This window comes from Peromyscus leucopus, chromosome 10 (genome assembly GCF_004664715.2).
Source record: "Peromyscus leucopus breed LL Stock chromosome 10, UCI_PerLeu_2.1, whole genome shotgun sequence".
NCBI lineage: Eukaryota > Metazoa > Chordata > Mammalia > Rodentia > Cricetidae > Peromyscus > Peromyscus leucopus.
The window spans coordinates 21,929,597-21,947,283 of NC_051071.1; the positions used below are offsets into that span (position 1 = coordinate 21,929,597).

The 17,687-nt window shown below is 41.1% G+C and overlaps 1 protein-coding gene across 8 annotated transcripts in view; it reads left to right on the forward strand.

The window, feature by feature from the left end:
* The window catches only part of Cobl (cordon-bleu WH2 repeat protein), a 235,058-nt gene that overhangs the window by 95,529 nt on the left and 121,842 nt on the right, over positions 1 to 17,687 (forward strand). For 4 of the 8 annotated variants that reach the window (XM_028882949.2, XM_028882950.2, XM_028882954.2 and 1 more), the window contains exons 5-7: positions 524 to 568; positions 4,223 to 4,320; positions 7,640 to 7,714. In XM_028882949.2, the coding sequence (XP_028738782.1) occupies positions 524 to 568; positions 4,223 to 4,320; positions 7,640 to 7,714 (218 nt within the window). The remainder of the gene's footprint in view (positions 1 to 523; positions 569 to 4,222; positions 4,321 to 7,639; positions 7,715 to 17,687) is intronic. The other 4 variants (XM_028882953.2, XM_028882955.2, XM_028882952.2 and 1 more) reach the window with 3 other exon arrangements.

Here is a 17,687-nt window from a genome sequence, read left to right on the forward strand (position 1 = left end):
CCTGTTTTGCTGTCCCTGGTTACCACCCTGCCACATGCCTCCATCTCATCCTGCTAACCACCCGACATCTAAGAAGAAAGGAACGTTTTTCCAGAGGCTGTCCTTGAGGACCCTTCTCTCTTTGGAAGCTGACCAGCAGAGCTGCTAGGGTGTGGGTGGGGAGCCTTTGCAAGAGGGTGGGGAGATTTTTCCCTGGTCCTGTGGCTGCTGGCTGCCTGCCAGAGAAAGGGGAGAGAGCCCCGCAGGAGTTTAAGGCTGCTGGCTGATGCCTCAGCTGTCTGGGCTCTGATGGATGCTTGAAGAATCCCAAGGCTCTGCTGCCCCCTGTGCTCACTGCAGGCCTAGCAGCCTGTGCTGGGGCCGGGAGTCCAGGCTTGGGGATACAGGCCAGCTCTACATTGACCCTTGTCGCTTTTGTGAGTGTTGTAACCCACACTTGAGGCCGAGGAGGAGTTAGAGCTTTGGTCGGGGCTGCGGCAGACCTCCAAGCTGTTCTCATTCTCTCCTTGCCTGCCTTTTCCAGTTCCTCTGACCAAAACGCAGTCTGAGCCTTCTCTGAGCTGTCAAGGTAACAGTGAGTGAGCTCCCAGGCTGCACTCTGCATGGCTCCAGATGGGAGGGTGCACGGAGGCCATATGTATGTCAGACCCTAAAGGAGCTGAGTTTGGCTTGAGGCACCCCAGGGAAGGGAGGGGGCTTGCTGGGTTGACAGGAGGTTGTGGTTTAAGTTTTCAGTTCCCCAGTTGTTCTAGACAAGAATGTACCTGTGTGAAAATTTGTTGTGTGGCTTTAACCCATAGAAATGGCTGCGACTGTTGAGGACAGGGAAGTCTGTGGCCCAGGACTTCAGGTGAAAGTGATCTGTACTGAAATGACACCAGGCCCCTTTGCCTCCTCTTGTCTGTGGATCTTTGGTTTGTGCTTCCTGCCCAGGTCTAGCCCACATGCTGCAGAGTATGCACCAGTGTGGGATTGAAATTGAACCCTATATATCCTAGTAATATAGGTGTGCAAAGGGGTGGTTCAAATTTGGCACTTATTTAGAAAGTCTCTGTGTATTTACATGTACATTCACATATATGTGAACACGGAGGTACACATATTTGCATGCGTGTATTTGTGCATATTTGCATAAGCATATACATACAGACATAAACACATATGAATTACGGTTTTAATGAGCCGCTTAGGACATACACACACCCATATGAACACATATACTAAAAGTTAATATTTTGATGAGTTTCTGTTTTCGGCAGGAAGTTTATCATTTTTGCTAAAGTATTGATTATAAGATAATAAGTGCCAATTTATGTTTAAAACACACTTAATGAAAGAAAATGCAGCATTTGCATGGAGCCCAGTGATGTGATGGAGCATCTGAGTGCTGGGGCTGAGTGTCCTGTTTGCCAACCCATAGCTGACCTGTCTCCTCAACAACAGAAATTCACACACAAGCGTTCTCTTTAAGGAATACCATTGTTCTGAACAGGACACTCATGACACGTGAAGGCTTTAGCCATTCTGGGAGATTTTACTTCGGGATTCAGGCAGACCCGGGCTGGGGAGAAGTACACTTACTGCCTCTTCCTTTACTGCCTTGTGTCTGTACCTTAGAGACAGCCTATGATGAGAATGCCCTCACGGACCATGTGGGAACTCCCCCCTATTCTCTCTTCCGGGGACTTGTTCAGTGGCCTTTTTCTGGTCACGGAACTGCCAAGTTTCCACTTCTCCCATCTAGACAAACAGGTGCTCTGGACTAGATCCAGCGATGTTTTCACGTTCTCCTCCCCTTGTGCCACTCAACGCACCTTTATCCTTGTCTCCATCACTTTAATATGTCCACATGGAAAGTGCTTTCTTGGAGATTAAATGTGAGCCTCGAAAATAAGTGCACTGTTCACATGTATGGTCATCCATTTGGAGCTGTGATTCCAATTCTTAGAGCACATACTCTCCGGGGAGATCTGTGTGTTCACAGCTCACTGCCCTCGTGGGAGAGCAAGCTGTCTGTGGAGACTGAGGCCAGTGTAGAGATCTCTCTGTTGCTCAGCTCTCTCCCCTTACAGTGTTTGTCTAGTATCAGGAACCTCTTATCGATCCATAGGTCAAGCCTTTAGAAACATGCCGTCAGTTTGAGGCCCTCCTGTACCACGCAGTTGTTAGACAGTGGCGTGAGAAGCCACCTCTCCCAACACTAGGGTTCTGATGCCAGGGTCATACATAACCCTTCTTCATAGGGTGCTCTCAAGCCTCTGAACAGTCACTGTCTATTCAGGGAGAGAAACAAAAGATTTAGCTTGCTTTGAGTTTTCTGTTTCAATCTATCCTTTTCATGGGTACTATAGTTGGGCCTGTGGGATAGCAACATATTTTCTTTCTTGTTTGTCTATGGGGTTCTGCAGTGTTACCAATTTTGATATATCCTTGTCATATGCCATTCAATTGTAAAACCAATTAGAAATTAGAAATACACATGCTAATGCATGCCATCATTTGAATATGGTATTATTTTGTGCTGTAAGATATTTTATTCTTCCTAATTCTACACTGAGTGAGGATTTTTGAAGTGACTAACATATAATTATGTGTGTGCATGTGTATCTGTACAACTACATCATGTGAGCAAGTCCTCTGGTTTGGTTGCTGTGTGATGCAGAGCCTGCTAATCTCCTTAGCTAAGCCCTTTGCATGTCATTAAGCGCCCTGGCCTGCCCAAACAGGACAAAGGCCCTGCTTCCTGCAGGATGGTTTAAGAACCACAGGGCCTGGGTTTGGCTTTGTTGAATAGACAGTATTATTTCATTATGAATTTTTAAAATGCATTGACTTTTATGTTCTTCTTCAACATAGACAATGAATCCACACGTCATTAGACACAAACATTAATGGGTGTTTACTGTATTTGGGTTGATATACTCATGGCAGTTTGTCAAATCCCACAAGGAAGTATTTCCATCAGTGGTCCTGAGGTCTGGCCATCCTGCAATTTGGTCTGGGAAAGTTGATCTTTCTTCCCTTTACAAACACCTGTTTTGTTTTGTTTTTGTTTTCCTCAGCTCTTTCATACCTTTAAGTGTTGGAAGAGAAGGGCAGAGTGAATGAATAGTAAAAGCCCAGAATAGGCAAATAGGAGAATGTAATTTAAAAAGGAAATATTCTGTGATTGGAGAGAAGACAGCTCAGTGGTTATGAGCACTTACTGCTCTTTCAGAGGACCTGGGTTTGGTTCCCAGAACTTATATGGCTGCTCCCAAACATCTGGAACTCCAGTTGAGGGGACTTGATGTCCTCTTTGGACTTTTGTGGGCACCAGGCATGAATGTAGTACACAGGCATACATTATAGGGAAACACTCATATGTGTAAAATAAAATAAATCAAAATTTTAATTAAAAATATAAGAAAGATTATGGGAAAAAAATGATGACCAGTACCCCTGGAGATCTGGTTTCAATAGTACCCAAATCTCTTCCACTGTTCCCCATGTTCTAGGAAAGAACAGGGGAGTTCATGATTATTTAGCATTTCTTTAACCTTACTTATAGCTCATAAGGCAGACTGTTTTTTACAAATGCCTCAGCCCTTGCAGTAATACTATTTAATTGAGCAGCACCAGACCATCTCTTGCCCTTAGAGCTTAAGTAGTCAGTCCAAATGGAGAAATACTGTCAGTTCCAAGGCAAGTGTAAAAGATCAGTCACATTCATATTAACCTTGGTAAATTTATAATATGTTAATTATTTTTGATTAGATAAAATTATAAAGTTGACTTCACCTATTTTTAATTTTTTGTTTGTAGAAAATTTCTTAATTAAAAAAATAAAATTGTCTATTTTCAATAAAAGAAAAAAGGAAAATACATCACCTATTTTTTTTAATGGAGTTGCTAGCAGATGTAAAACGACAGTTTGCATTAGCCGTCTCTTGAAAGGCATCACTATTGAACCTCCATTGATTTGCTGCTTTTCAGCTCCACAAGGACAAAGCCACTCTCAGAGAAAATGCTGCTTTAGTCCCTAAAAACCTATGTAAGGACTTCATGTGATTTCCTGTGGGCCAGAGGGCTTTGAGGTAGCGCCGAAGGCTTTGAATGAAATCATGATGATTTTCTTCTTAGAACTAACAGATTAAAGGATTCGGTTAAGGTTTTAACAAGTGAAGTACTTAATCTCACATTTCAAATGCTGAAGAATACAACTTTTTTTTTTCCCCTCCAGAAGTGTTCAGGAAATCATCGCTTGGCAATGATGAGACAGATAAAGAGAAGAAAAAATTTCTGGGATTTTTCAAAGTTAATAAAAGGAGCAGCAGTAAGGTAATTCACCATACGCAGATGACTCTGTGGGGTATAAAAGTGTTTCTTACAATATTTATGGACTGATCTTGGGACTTTTTCTAAATAATTCTATTTAGTAATACTGAATCTTCACCTGGTGCTCCAGGCAATTATTTAAGATGAAGTCATTCACTTATTGGTAGAGTGGCAAACCTCTGGACTCCCCAGGCCAAGGTGAGCCACACCCTGCCGGGTGCCCACACTCACACAGTTCTTAGGTATATGAATGAGTGAATCTTGCATTATTAAGTTTAAGTACCTGGACAGTGTTCCTGCAAATAATTGCAGCTTTCCAGCTTAAAGTAGGAGGCCTGGAAGAGCTGAACTCAAGACCATTTGCATCTGTCTGGAACTAGCCCATTTTCTATAGTTTTAAATGTTTTCATACCTTTTTAACATGGCCTGAAATCATAGAACACTGTAAATTGTTTTTGATCTCATTACTCTTTGTTAAATAAGTCTTTATATTCATATTATAGGTGTAATATTGTACAATAATTTAAAGTCATATTACAAAGAATTAAAATGAAGGGCTTTTTGTTTGTTTTTACTTCTAACTATTTTGCAAAGAACACATTAATGTTATTCTATTCTTTTAATATGTGTTTTTTACTAGCATGTAATATCTGTTCCTTGCTAATAATTATGGCTCAAAAATACAAAGTTGAAGGTAAAGGGATGGCTTAATGGGTAAGTGTTATTTGCTGTGCAAGCATGGAGACCTGAGTTTGGGTTCCCAGCTCCTTGTAGAAAACTAGGCACATGTGTGTGTAAAATACACATACACACACACACACACACACACACACACACACACACACACACACACTGTTTTGGGGGTGGTTTTTTTTGAGAAATGACTAATATAAGTAATTGACATTAATACCACTCTCTCAGTTGGGACAGGGTCGCCATCTGTGTGGCTTTATAAGAGGTGAGGAAGCCTTTCAGCTCTGCTTCACAGACCTGTACCTCTGTGCTACCCAGACATCTCCTGCTCTTCCCTTCTGCGACCTGCAGCCCTGGTGTTATGATTCTGCCTGTGCTTGCTGCTGGTGATGGTGCTAAAGCTGAGAAACGTAACGTGCTTTGCCCAGTGTCTCTGACCCATTAACGCCAGGGTCTGTCCAGCTGTGGAGGCAAGCAGCACCTTCCACTAGACATACGTTGCACAGAACTCCAGACTCTTAACAGTGAAACCCTCGTGTCTTTAGTGATCTCACAGTCTATTCCTCCTTCCTCCTGGAACCTTGTACTGGTTTTCTCATTCTGATTTGTGAATGATGAGGTATATAATTATATATTTTCTGCTCTTTACCATGTTTTTCTGTGTTCTTTGAGAATTTGTGCTCAGTATATGTCTCTTTACTGAGATCCTTTTAGCCTTGGGGAATTCACTCCCCTCCTCTTCTTCCCCTTCCTTTCCTGGCCTCTTTCCCTTTCATGTCTAGTATAAATGAAATTAAGGAATCAAAATTCTTTAGGTCTCTTAATTGTGTTTTTGTTCCTGGTATTGTTTAGATGAACTTGCCGGGACTATGTTTTCTGATGTCCCCTTGGTCACCAGTTCATAATAAAACCACCATTCCCCATTCCTCACCTTAGATCTGGCTGATTCTGCAACTTCTTCTTTATGTGAGGCAAACCCTAGAAAATAAAGCAAAATATAGGGATCAGAGTACATTTGGTTTAGTTAGTAAGGCAGCTGCCAAAGCTTGGGGTTTGAAGACTACCATATAACTTTTGATAATTAGAAAGGAGTAGACACGAGGACCCCATGACTATTAGTCATGTGGTGGTATAATCTGCTCTGTTCATCATAAGGACATTTCCATATGTAGTACCTTATCTTTTCTGTGTTGGAATTCTAGAGTCATTTTTCACTTTTTATGTACCTCATCTTTTATTTATTACTGCCTTATTTAAATATATTTTGCTCTAGACATTCACTTACTCAGCCTTGTCTTTATTCTCTCTCTCTCTCTCTCTCTCTCTCTCTCTCTCTCTCTCTCTCTCTCTCTCTCTCTTTCTCTCTGTGTGTGTGTGTGTGTGTGTGTGTGTGTGTGTGTGTGTGTGTTATGCATACACTTCCTAGCTCTTTGCCTCTCTCCTTGTTATAGTTGGAGGTTTTTGCATGCTAAATACATTCTTACCTTTGTCCCTAAAGACCTGGGAGAGAAGAATTATCATCACATTATACAGGTCAATATGGTCAAGCAGCTCATGCCTTTGTAATTTAGTCAGCTATAGGATTAATAAATGCTAGAATTAACACCTTTCTAAGTCCTTTATGTTAATAACTCATTCATATTGTACAATGCTTAGCAAAACTTTCAATTTCTTTATCTATAAAAAGCACTTGGAGTAACTTTAAAATGATTCTTAAAATCCTGTGATGTGATGACAGACAGGCATACACATGCCTGAGAATGGGAACTTGTGAAAGCATTCAAACTGAAGTTATATTCTATGTATTCTATATTGCCGTTATGGAAGACTATGCATAGGTGTATATAGGTGAGTGAACGTTGCATCCATAAAATGTCAATAAAGTATATACCTTAAAGGAACATAATTTTGGTTCAAGTAAGTGAGGGCCAATGTTTAATAATTTGATTTTTAATACATGTAAATTTTGTATCACTTTGGCATCATATAATCTCTTAAGCCAGTTGTTTTCAAAACATACCAAAGTGTCATCTCGAGACCTAATTGAAAGTGTGAACTCTTGTGGGTCATGTCCCCAGATTCTCATTAGGAGGCCAGGGAATTGAATTTTCCAATTAGCTCTCCCTACCTGATCATGTGGCTGATGGTGTATTATTGTTCGCCTTTTATGCATAGGAAGGGAATCAGCTGTTTGGTAAATGGTTTTTGTGTACACTCAGTCCATTAACTGTGTGGAGATTAAAACTGGGAAATCTTCAAGACCTAGTTAATCAGTTGATTTGTTGGGCTAACTTGTCAGTTCATGGCCCCTGCTATTTTTTAAATTAAATGTTTTCTAAATTAAAGAAATGCATTGGGGAAAGAGAAAAGGTAAAAGTAAGTCTCTTCCCATGCGCTGTGGGTTCAGTAATGTGATTTTCGAGTGAGGGAGTGCTTTGGTTAGGAGCTGTTTTAAGACAGTATTCCATTTCATAAGGTGAAAGAGTGAGTGTGGACTCTGCACTCTCCATTGTTGGAAGCTTGGCATGCCATGCCAGTGTTTTTTGCCTTAATAGCTGCTAAGGATGCCTGCACTTGTTGGAGCTGATTTTCCCTGGAGTTGACAGTGGGGTGCATGTCTGTGTTCTAGGCTGAGCATCTCGGGCTGTCGGGTGCAGATAGTGATGAGGACCCCTTGAAGTCAGCATCTGGAGGGGACTTGAACGTGAGTACTTAATCCAGTGGGTGCTTCTGCTAGCCAGGCGGAACTTCCCACTGCAGGTAACAAAACTGAAGATTAGTGCTGTGGGATGTTCTGTATGGCAAATGTGTTGCTCTGATTGGTTAGCAAATAAAATACTGATTGGCCAGTAGTCAGGCAGGAGGAAGTATAGGCGGGACAAGGAGGAGAAGAATTCTGGGAAGTGGAAGGCTGAGTCAGAGACATTGCCAGCCGCCACCATGACAAGCCACCACCATGACAAGCAGCATGTGAAGATGCCGGTAAGCCATGAGCCACGTGGCAAGGTATAGATTTATAGAAATGGATTAATTTAAGATATAAGAACAGTTAGCAAGAAGCCTGCCACAGCCATACAGTTTGTAAGCAATATAAGTCTCTGTGTTTACTTGGTTGGGTCTGAGCAGCTATGGGACTGGTGGGTGACAGAGATTTGTCCTGACTGTAGGCCAGGCAGGAAAACTCTAGCTACAGATTAGCTTCTGTTCACTCCTCTGCTTGGTTTCTGTAGTGGCTGCGTGTGGTTGCTCATACTTATTTGGACAGTGTTCAGTATTTTGGCTTCTGCTCTTCTGTATTCCACTAAGCATAGGCAGGAGAACCCTGCATTAGATTAGACAAATGTACACTTTCTGAAGTTTTTCACATACGCTACCAGGAATAGGCTGATAGTTTATAGCCATGGGCCACCTAGAGCTAACATTTATTAAGCTCTGTAACTGTATTTTGTGCACAGAACCAAGAAAGGAATCTCTTCTAACTCCATTTTACCCACATTTAAAAACTGGCATCTAGAAAGTTTCCTTATCATTTTTTTAAATACCTGAAACAGTGTAATTCATTACATCATATAAGAAATATATGTTGAATATCTTTAATAAAGGTCTGACAATTACTTCTAAAATTTATCTAGACAGGGCATAGGAAGACAGTCCAGTGCCTGGCACCCACACATAAAGCCAGGTATGGCTGCTTCGTGTGTCTGTCACTCCAGATTGGAGGCTAGAAATGGGCGGATTCTGGGAGCCCACTGGCCAGCCAGTCTAGCTGAAATGGCAGTTTCCATGGACAGTGAGAGGCACTGTCTCAAAGGAGTCAGGTGATGAGTGACAAAGTAGGACAGCTGGGTGCACTCCTCTGGCTTCTGCTCAGCTCATGCATTATCCTCCACACACAAGTGGACACACATGTAAACACGCACGCACATACATGCATGCACACGTGCATCCATGTAGGTGCACGCACATGCATGCATGCACACACAGATTGCCCGGACAAACTTTCCATATCAGTAATAATTTTATAATTATCACGCTTGGTCTCACCTTAGTTACCATGTCAAGTTTTCTTCTAGCCAGTGTGTGTTTTATACTTTAAAGCATTTTAACAATCTTGAAATAAATTCTGGTTTAGAAATATCCATCCAAGATTTGTTTTATTCCTGTGGTTATATAGCTATAAATTAGAAAACATTTTTTTTTTTTTTTTTTTTTTTTTTGGTTTTTCGAGACAGGGTTTCTCTGTGTAGCTTTGCGCCTTTCCTGGAGCTCACTTGGTAGCCCAGGCTGGCCTCGAACTCACAGAGATCCGCCTGGCTCTGCCTCCCGAGTGCTGGGATTAAAGGTGTGCGCCACCACCGCCTGGCTAGAAAACATTTTTATATGTTAAGTTTTATAACAATTCTTCAAGATAATATAATGATATTACATTTGATATTGAATCATTAAACATGAGAAATAAATTTTTATTGCAAAGGCATTTCTTTCTTTTTTTCTTTCTTTTTGTTTTTTCGAGACAGGGTTTCTCTGTGTACCCTTGGCTGTCCTGGAACTCACTCTGTAGACCAGGTTGGCCTTGAACTCACAGATATCCACCTGCCTCTACCTCCCACCACCAACCAGTCGTGCACCACCACCAACCAGTGCAAAGACATTTCTTAATAAAATGAAAGATGAATTGTCTTTCACCTATTCCACAGGTTCAGAAGAGACTCAGTACTAATTCGGTACATCTTACCACATTCACTGATTTAAACTGAGGAACGTTTTCTATGAATAGTCCTTAAGGGTGGAGCAATCCTGTCACATCGGCACGTTTTACTTCTTTGATGTCTTTCGAGAAAGCCCACACCAAAGCACAGAGACCTAGGGTCAGAATAAACAATTGTTTTCCAAATCTGTTCATGGCCCCAACTTGGGAGCCTTTGGATGTATAGTCACTCAGGAACTGCTGATTTCTGGGAGGTGTAAAGGAAGAACGGTCTCTCTCAGTCTTATCCAGTGCTTGTCACTCTCACACCAGTGGGTAGTTTCTAGACCTTATGTTCGTGAGACTTGAAGTCTTTGTAATAGCCTTACTTTCTACTAATTTTTGCAAACAATTTTTTTTTTTTTTTGTTTTTTTGAGACAGGGTTTCTCTGTGTAGCTTTATGCCTTTCCTGGAACTCACTCTGTAGCCCAGGCTGGCCTCTTAATGATTTGTATTTTCATGAAGTACAAGTCTGTTTGGGGGGCGGGGCAGGCAAGAATGTGGAATTTTATTTGAGAACAATCTTGGGCTTATTTTTTTGTCAAGGGCTGGGGTTAGTGAAAGTTAGCTCATTCAGACAGTGGGAGATGCCTGTTATCTAAGTTAATTGGTACAAGAAGCCCTTACTGTTGGCCTAAGAAAATGTCAAATTTCCCTTAGTTACAAAAGTCCAATTACGGTTTTAAATTCAAGGAAATAAATAAATATGTGCCCGAGGTAATTATGTCACTTCTGCCTCTAACCACAGCTGTGCTGGGATGTACTGATGCTCTGTATGCACTTGAAAACACAAGTTTAATGCTCCGAACTTAAGTGTTTCCTCCTTTCAATGGCCTCCTATGAATGCACCGTGGAAACAGACTTCCGCCTTTATTGTAGTCACTTCTTTTTGGCAAGTAAGAATGTTTGCAGTTTTGAGGATTTAATGCAATCCCCGAAGCTCTGTTGAGCCTGTATGAACAGGGGCACGCACTTATCCATGCCTTTTCCCATACAAATCGCCCCAGCCTGAATAGAGTATGGAATGATTGTAAGGAACGCTCTTCTGTGGTAATCTTCAGTAAGTTCCTATCTGAACTAATTGCACCAGCCAGGCATTGTGTTTGTTTTGCTATTAAACAGACTTAAATCAACAGAGGATGACTTTTGATGGCTATAAACTCCCTAGTCTTTTGGGCTTGTCTTTCATCAGCCTATTTTATCCAGGAGATGTTGAAAACAAAATTTCTTCTAATATTTCACACACTCAATAAACAAACTACTTATGTTTGAGTGGGGAACCCATTATCGCCAAGGGCTTGGCATCTCCTATGTTTGAGGCTATTATATAACCAAGTAGTAACTTTCTACATTAATGAATGCTAGATTAATTTTTCAGTAAGCATCGCTAATTTGGGTGAGCCATTTTGGTGTGCTTAGGAACATAACATAGTCATGATACTCATGGCTGGCCGACTGAATCAGTACATAGAAAGGTGGATGAGCGCATAAATGATGGGTAGTGACACATTGATGTCAGAACCTAAGCAAAAACTTCATAGGAAATGTCTAAAACATTTTTTTTTTAATTTAAGGTCCTACAAATATATCTAACAATAGAACTGTTTCTATGGAAACAGGGGCCATACTCTTAGACAGGTTAATTCAGTACCATTGTTTCAGTTAGGTTTTGTTTTAGAACCAATTAAGTTAGTTATAAAGTTTAGTTGGAAAAATTAACAAACAATAATAGCCAAGACCTTTTAAAACCTTTAAAAAAAAAGCCTGAGAGATGGAAAGCCTTATGTTTTTTCAAGTAAATTTTGAAGCTTTGAAGAAAACTATAGCAGTTTGGCGACACTATGGTGGTATGGCAACACAATAGGAAAACTTGGAGTGAATTGCACAGGAAATACGGACTACAGAACAGTCAGTACTCCACAGCAGAGGCCAGTAAACATTAATAAGTGAGGGTGGGAATGACCATGAAGAAAAGTAAAAACTGAGCATGCTTTATAGCATACACCACAACAAATCCAAAGATCAAAAATCTACATGTATATGTTGAAACCAGGCATGTGACCAGCAAAAAACATGTGTGAATAATTTCTAGCTGTGGCTCAAACTCAAGATGTGCTAATGAGAACTTTGATAAATTTGACTGGGGGGGGGGTGTTGAATGACAGGATGAAGAATAAAGGCATAAGAAAGCAATCCAGGAGAAAGAGGAGGGAAAGCGAGAGAAAATATGAATGTGAGAATAGTATAAAAACTATAAAACTCCAAATATCACATGGGAGAGGGCTTTTAGAAACATCGAAGGCAGATTTAAGTGGATGCATAGATGGGGATGCATAGACAATGTAGAAAGAAAACTGGTGTGTGGTGGTATGTAAATTATTGAAAATACTTGAAACTTAGTCATGAGAAATACTAATTACACTTACAGGGAACTCTTATTACCCACCTACTAGATGGCAAAATTTCTGAAGTTTGCCCATTACTTCTGCTGGCTATTCTGTGGGGACTCTTAAATGTGTTACTGAGCAGAATATAAAACAACATAGCATTTAGAGTGGGGGATTTGGTGCTATCTAGCCAAACTATTAAGTAGATTTATTATTCCTTGCATCAGAAATTCTACTTTTAGAAAGCTATTGATCGTAAAAGCTCCTTTACCAGAGTCTGTGGTGATGCAGGAGTCCATTTCTTACGACATCATTTGTAATAGCAAGAGCTAAACAACGCCCACAGGCTCCTGAGTGGGGACTGAGCTGGTAAACAACCGTGATTCAGCGTGATTCACTGCAGCACTGTGAAGGGAAGAAAATGATGTGCAGTCTTCTCTGGGATATATATTTCCCCATTAGAAAAAAGAGGGATAATTATTTTTAATGTAAAACAAAGTCTGTAATGAAGCTTTGATATGCCAGGCCAACCATTGATTTTGAAAATAATTCAAGTCCTAGGACAGGATGACATATAATGAAATGGTGACTGTCCCTACAGGTGACCTTAGCTGCTTGCTACCCCAGCCCTGCCTGGTATCAGTGGTTAGCTTAGTTATATGATCTCGGTCCATCGTCCTTTTACAGACACAGAAAAATCCAATTTCCAGAGGTGGATGATTGATCGAATCTGTTTCACTTGTTGAATCCCTTTGTGGGTATTTAATGTGATCTCTGCTTTGCCAGAGTGCATAGATGACACAGCATTCCTTTAGAATACCATGCTGCCATTTCCTGTTACTTTGCTGTTGTCTTCTAGCCTGCAGGTACACCCTCAAACTGACAAGAAGGCAGGATCAGATTGCATCAGCAGTCAGGGGCACAGGAGCCCTTCATGTCTTTGTATGTTCTCTGTTTTGAAGGATTGAAGGCAGCTATTCCTCCTTCTAGTTGTACTATTTAGGCTGAGAGACTCCCAGTACATAGATCCAGTGATAAATTGCAAGCTCTTCATCTCCTGATTTCTTCTTCTTCTAGCCCTATACAGGACTGTGTACTGCCTTAAGAGCCGTGAGATAATGGCTTTGTGACTATTGAGCACTCCTCGGCCATTAGGCTGCTTTGTTCCTTTATAGAACTTTTCCAGCCACAGACAGTAGAGTGCTTGGAAGGTGTGTGTGTGTGTGTGTGTGTGTGTGTGTGTGTGTGTGTGTGTGTTAAGAGTAGGGTCAGTCTCTATGAGACCCAGGGCAAGTAGCTGCCTCAGGGTCAGGAGCTAATCTTTATATTCCATCCTAGCAGGGGGACCTGTCCCTCTTCCCTTCCTCAATGGTAAAACAGCATCCTTCAGGAGAGCTCAGTATAAAGATTAGTGTTGCATGGCTCACTTAACACCACCCACCAGGAAGCCTTCTGAAATACTGAACACAATTGAGTGGAGCCTTGTCTGAGGGGTTGCAGATATTGTTGATTGCTTTTTTCTTTAGAAGCTTGTAACTAGGTTATCATATCTATGAAACAAACAACTACGAAAAAAAACAGTATCAATATAAATGGTCCCTATAACCCACTTCTCAGGAAAATGCAGTTTCTATAGATTGAAGTTTACCTTATTCCAAGATTTAGCTTCCTTCTGTTATTTGAATCAAATTAAATATATTCAGTACTTTTCTAATAACTTCAAATGATTTTCTTGGAATTCCACATTTTCCAGGAAGCTTCTCTTTCTGTGTCTATGGAGGGAATGTGCTTTAGAGGATTTGTCATTAGCTCAGGTACACTGAGCAAGGCATGCTGACCTTTCCAGAATTAACATGGGAAATAATCTACCTTTAATAGGCCCCATCATTTGCTTAAAAAAAAATCCTATAAATGAACCAATCTACAATTCATTAACAAGAGGTTCATTGATACTGTTGTCTTGCTACTGTGAAGTCAAAGGCTTTTTGATGAATGAGTTAAAGAATCAGGGATCAAAACATAAGTACATAAAATTAAAACTAGAGGCAGTTTATTCACTTGCCCTGTTCAAGTCCTGGGGAAAATTAGTACTGTGGCATTGGCTCCCCTGGGTAGAAGGAGTCTCTTGCTGTGTTTTGCAGTGGATTCCATATTCAAAGCCCTCATAAGCGCTCTGTAGTCTTTACCCACAAGCCCAGCCATTTAGGACTCCAAAAAATAGCAAGGAAGCCCCTGAATACAAGGACAACTTAGGAAAGGTCATTAGAAATACCATCTTCAGGAAATTCTGTCATATTTCCCATGCATTCCAGCCTATCTTCCTTCCCAGCTGGTACTGGTCTAGGTAAAGAAGACAATGAACTCCCAGAGGCTGCCAGAAGCATGTGTGTGGAGCTGGCTCACCACAGGGTGTCAGTGTTCCCACAAGTACAAGGAATCAGGCTTGCCCAGCCTTAAAAAGCTCAAGAAGGCTGTTTCTGGAACATTCACAAATTGCTAATAAGAAAATATATCCTGAGGGCTGAGCCATGTGCTTTTTGGGTAGAACTAACTTTTGTTAGAAATCAATTTTGTATAGTCTGTATCTTTACATTATATATACAATATTGTAAAATGAATAGCAGGTGGCAATTTGAAAATATATTTTTATTTATTCTTTGGGAATTTCATGCATGTATACAGGATATTTTGATCATATCCACTCCACTCCCTTACTCTAACTCCAAGATCACAATACCATGTTTCTCTCCCCAACTTAAGGTCCCCTTTGTTGGTTTTTGGTGGTTGTTGTTGTTGTTGTTAAATCCACTGAATCTAATTAGTGTTAGCTACTAGTATGTGCATGGGTAGCCTGGGAGTCACATCAAATGCTTCTAGTCTCCAAGGTCTCTTGTCACTTTGTACCTTTCTCAGTGGTAGAGCCACTCTGACATACATGTGGAGTGGCAGATTTGCTCTCCCCTTTCCCATTTAAATTAACATGCTTAAAATTTTGCCCTGCTGTCTTCATAGTGAAAAGGCTGGAAGTGCCTTTGTAAAAGGAAGCTGAGAGTCCAGCTCAGTGGAAAGCCATTGCCTAGCACACCAGGCCCCGGGTTCCATCTGCAGTACAAAAAAAGGAGACTGACTCTGGGTTGTGTCTGTTCGAATCTGGATTCTGATGTAAGCACTTAGAATCCTCTGACCTTATAGAGCCCTGTCTTTCCCTGTGTTGGGTGGATTTAACATCACCACCACCCAGCGTCGTTAGGAAAACTGAATGATGCGGAGTGAGTGGCAGCAGAGTGAGGGCTCTCGGTCATTTCCTGATAAAGCTCACCGTATCTGTCACTTGTTACTGTTTCACTCATGCAGGCCACCATGGTCTCCAAAACTGTTTGCATTTGGAAGTTTGGTTGTTGCTGTTGTTGTTTTAATGAAGCTAGCAGAAGAAATAGTGAATCAGTGCAACTGGGAATTTTATGGCTTTCACAGGACTGTGTCGCTATATTGATTCCTGCAAGGGCATGCTCCTGCCAGAAACAAGTACCAGTTCATTGTGAAGTCGCCCGGTTTTGAGTTTCTTTTCCCTTGACTCAGTTGTGAAATTCCTGTACATTGGAGGTATGTAGACCTCAATACATAGTTGAGAGGAGTTATCAAATATTTTTTCTCTGCGTACTTGTGAAAAATAGTAAATAAAATGTTCAGATTAGGCTGATGAGATGACTCAGCATGTAAAGGCACTTGCTGCCAAGTTTGATGACCCGAGTTCAATTCCTGGGACCCACATGATAGAAGAAAAGTGACTGTAGCAAGCTGCCTTCAGTCTGTCCTCCACATATGTCCCCCCCATGAAATAAATGGAAAAATTATATTAAAAATAAAATAGTCATACTATGTTCTTCTTAGAGCTAATGTGGGAGCTGTCAGAGAAACATTTATATTTAAAGCTTCAGTGACTTTTCCTCCCAAAGTATTTGCAATGAGAGTTCAAATTAATGCCCCTTATCCAACAAATACTTGGCAGAAGAAGTATCTGCAGTATTTGTGTTTGGTTTTCCAGCTGATAGTCCTTAATTCAAAAGTTCAAAATCTGAAAGGCTTCACAATGGGAAACATAAGCATCATGTCAGTGCCCAAAACCTTTGGAATGTAGAGCTTGTTAGATTCCTAATTGTCCAATTAGAGATACTGTGTTCATCAGCATCTGCTACTGAAGCGAGATATCTTAAAATGAGGTTAGGAAGATGGCTTAGTGGGTAAAGTTTCTGTCACAGAAGCATGAAAAACTGAGTTCAGGCTTGCCAGCACCCACCTTCGAAAAAGAAAAAGTGTGGCCATGTATGCCTATAATCCCAGCACTGGGAGGCAGAGCCAGGAGGATCCTGGGGACTCAGTGAGCTCCAAGTTCAGTGAGAGACCAAGTCTCAAAGAGAGAAGGTAGAGAACAGTAGAGGAGGCCACCTGCCATCCACGTGTGTCCTCTGCATGCAAACCCACACATGTGTGTGTGCATGTTAAAGTTAAAAAGAAATGTATCTAAGGCAGTCTGGGATGTAGCTTAATGATAGAGCTTCAGCCTACCCTATTGTGTGCATGATCCTGGATGCCATCTCCATAAACACACACACACACACACACACACACACACACACACACACACACTTTCTCTCTCTGTCTCTCTGTCGTTGTCTCTTTTATCTCTCTCTCTCTCTCTGTCTCTCTCTCCCCCTCTCTTTCCTTCCCCCCCACCCATTTTTAAAAAGATTTATCTTAGCTCACATTTTGCATTTTGGAGGTTTCAAGTCATAGTTGATTAACCTCTTGCTTTGGGGCTTAGGTAAGGGTAGCAGATTATAAGGGAAGTGTGTGGCAGAGAAGGCTGGTCATCTCATGGTAGCCAGGAACCCAAGAAAGAAGAGGATGAGATTCAAATACCCCTATCAAGGCTATTCCTTCAGTGATCTAAACTCTTTGTACTAGGTCCCCTTTTGAAGGTTCCACTACCTCCTAGTAGGGCCTAAGAACTAAGTCATGGCTTTCAGGGGTACTCCACACCCAGAAATTGCAGATGCTTAGCTTGTAGTACATAACAGAGCCTGAAAAATTGATTGACAGTCATTAACTCTAGATGGAAAAAAAAGAAAAAAAAGGAAGTACAGATTTTTTAAAAAACTTTTTATTGATTCATTTTGGATTTCATATCATGCACCCCAATCCTATTCATCTCCTGTCTCTTTGTATCCACATTTTGCCTTTGCAACATCCTCCCCCAAACAAAGTAAAATTTAATTAAAAGAAAAAACTCTCATCATGGAGCTGTACTGTGACACAGTGAGTCACACAGTGTACCCTTTAGTCCAGACATCTTCACTTGCAAGTGTTTATTGCAGTGAGTCATTGGTATGATTCAAGGCTGGCTTCTGCTACACTATCAATAATGGCCCTCATTGGGACTCCTCTTGAATATCCTGTTGTTGTCCTGTGTCATGGAGAGCCTACAGCTTTGGATCTGTAGAACCACCCCTTCACATGCTCTAAAAGTTCATAGATGAGGTGG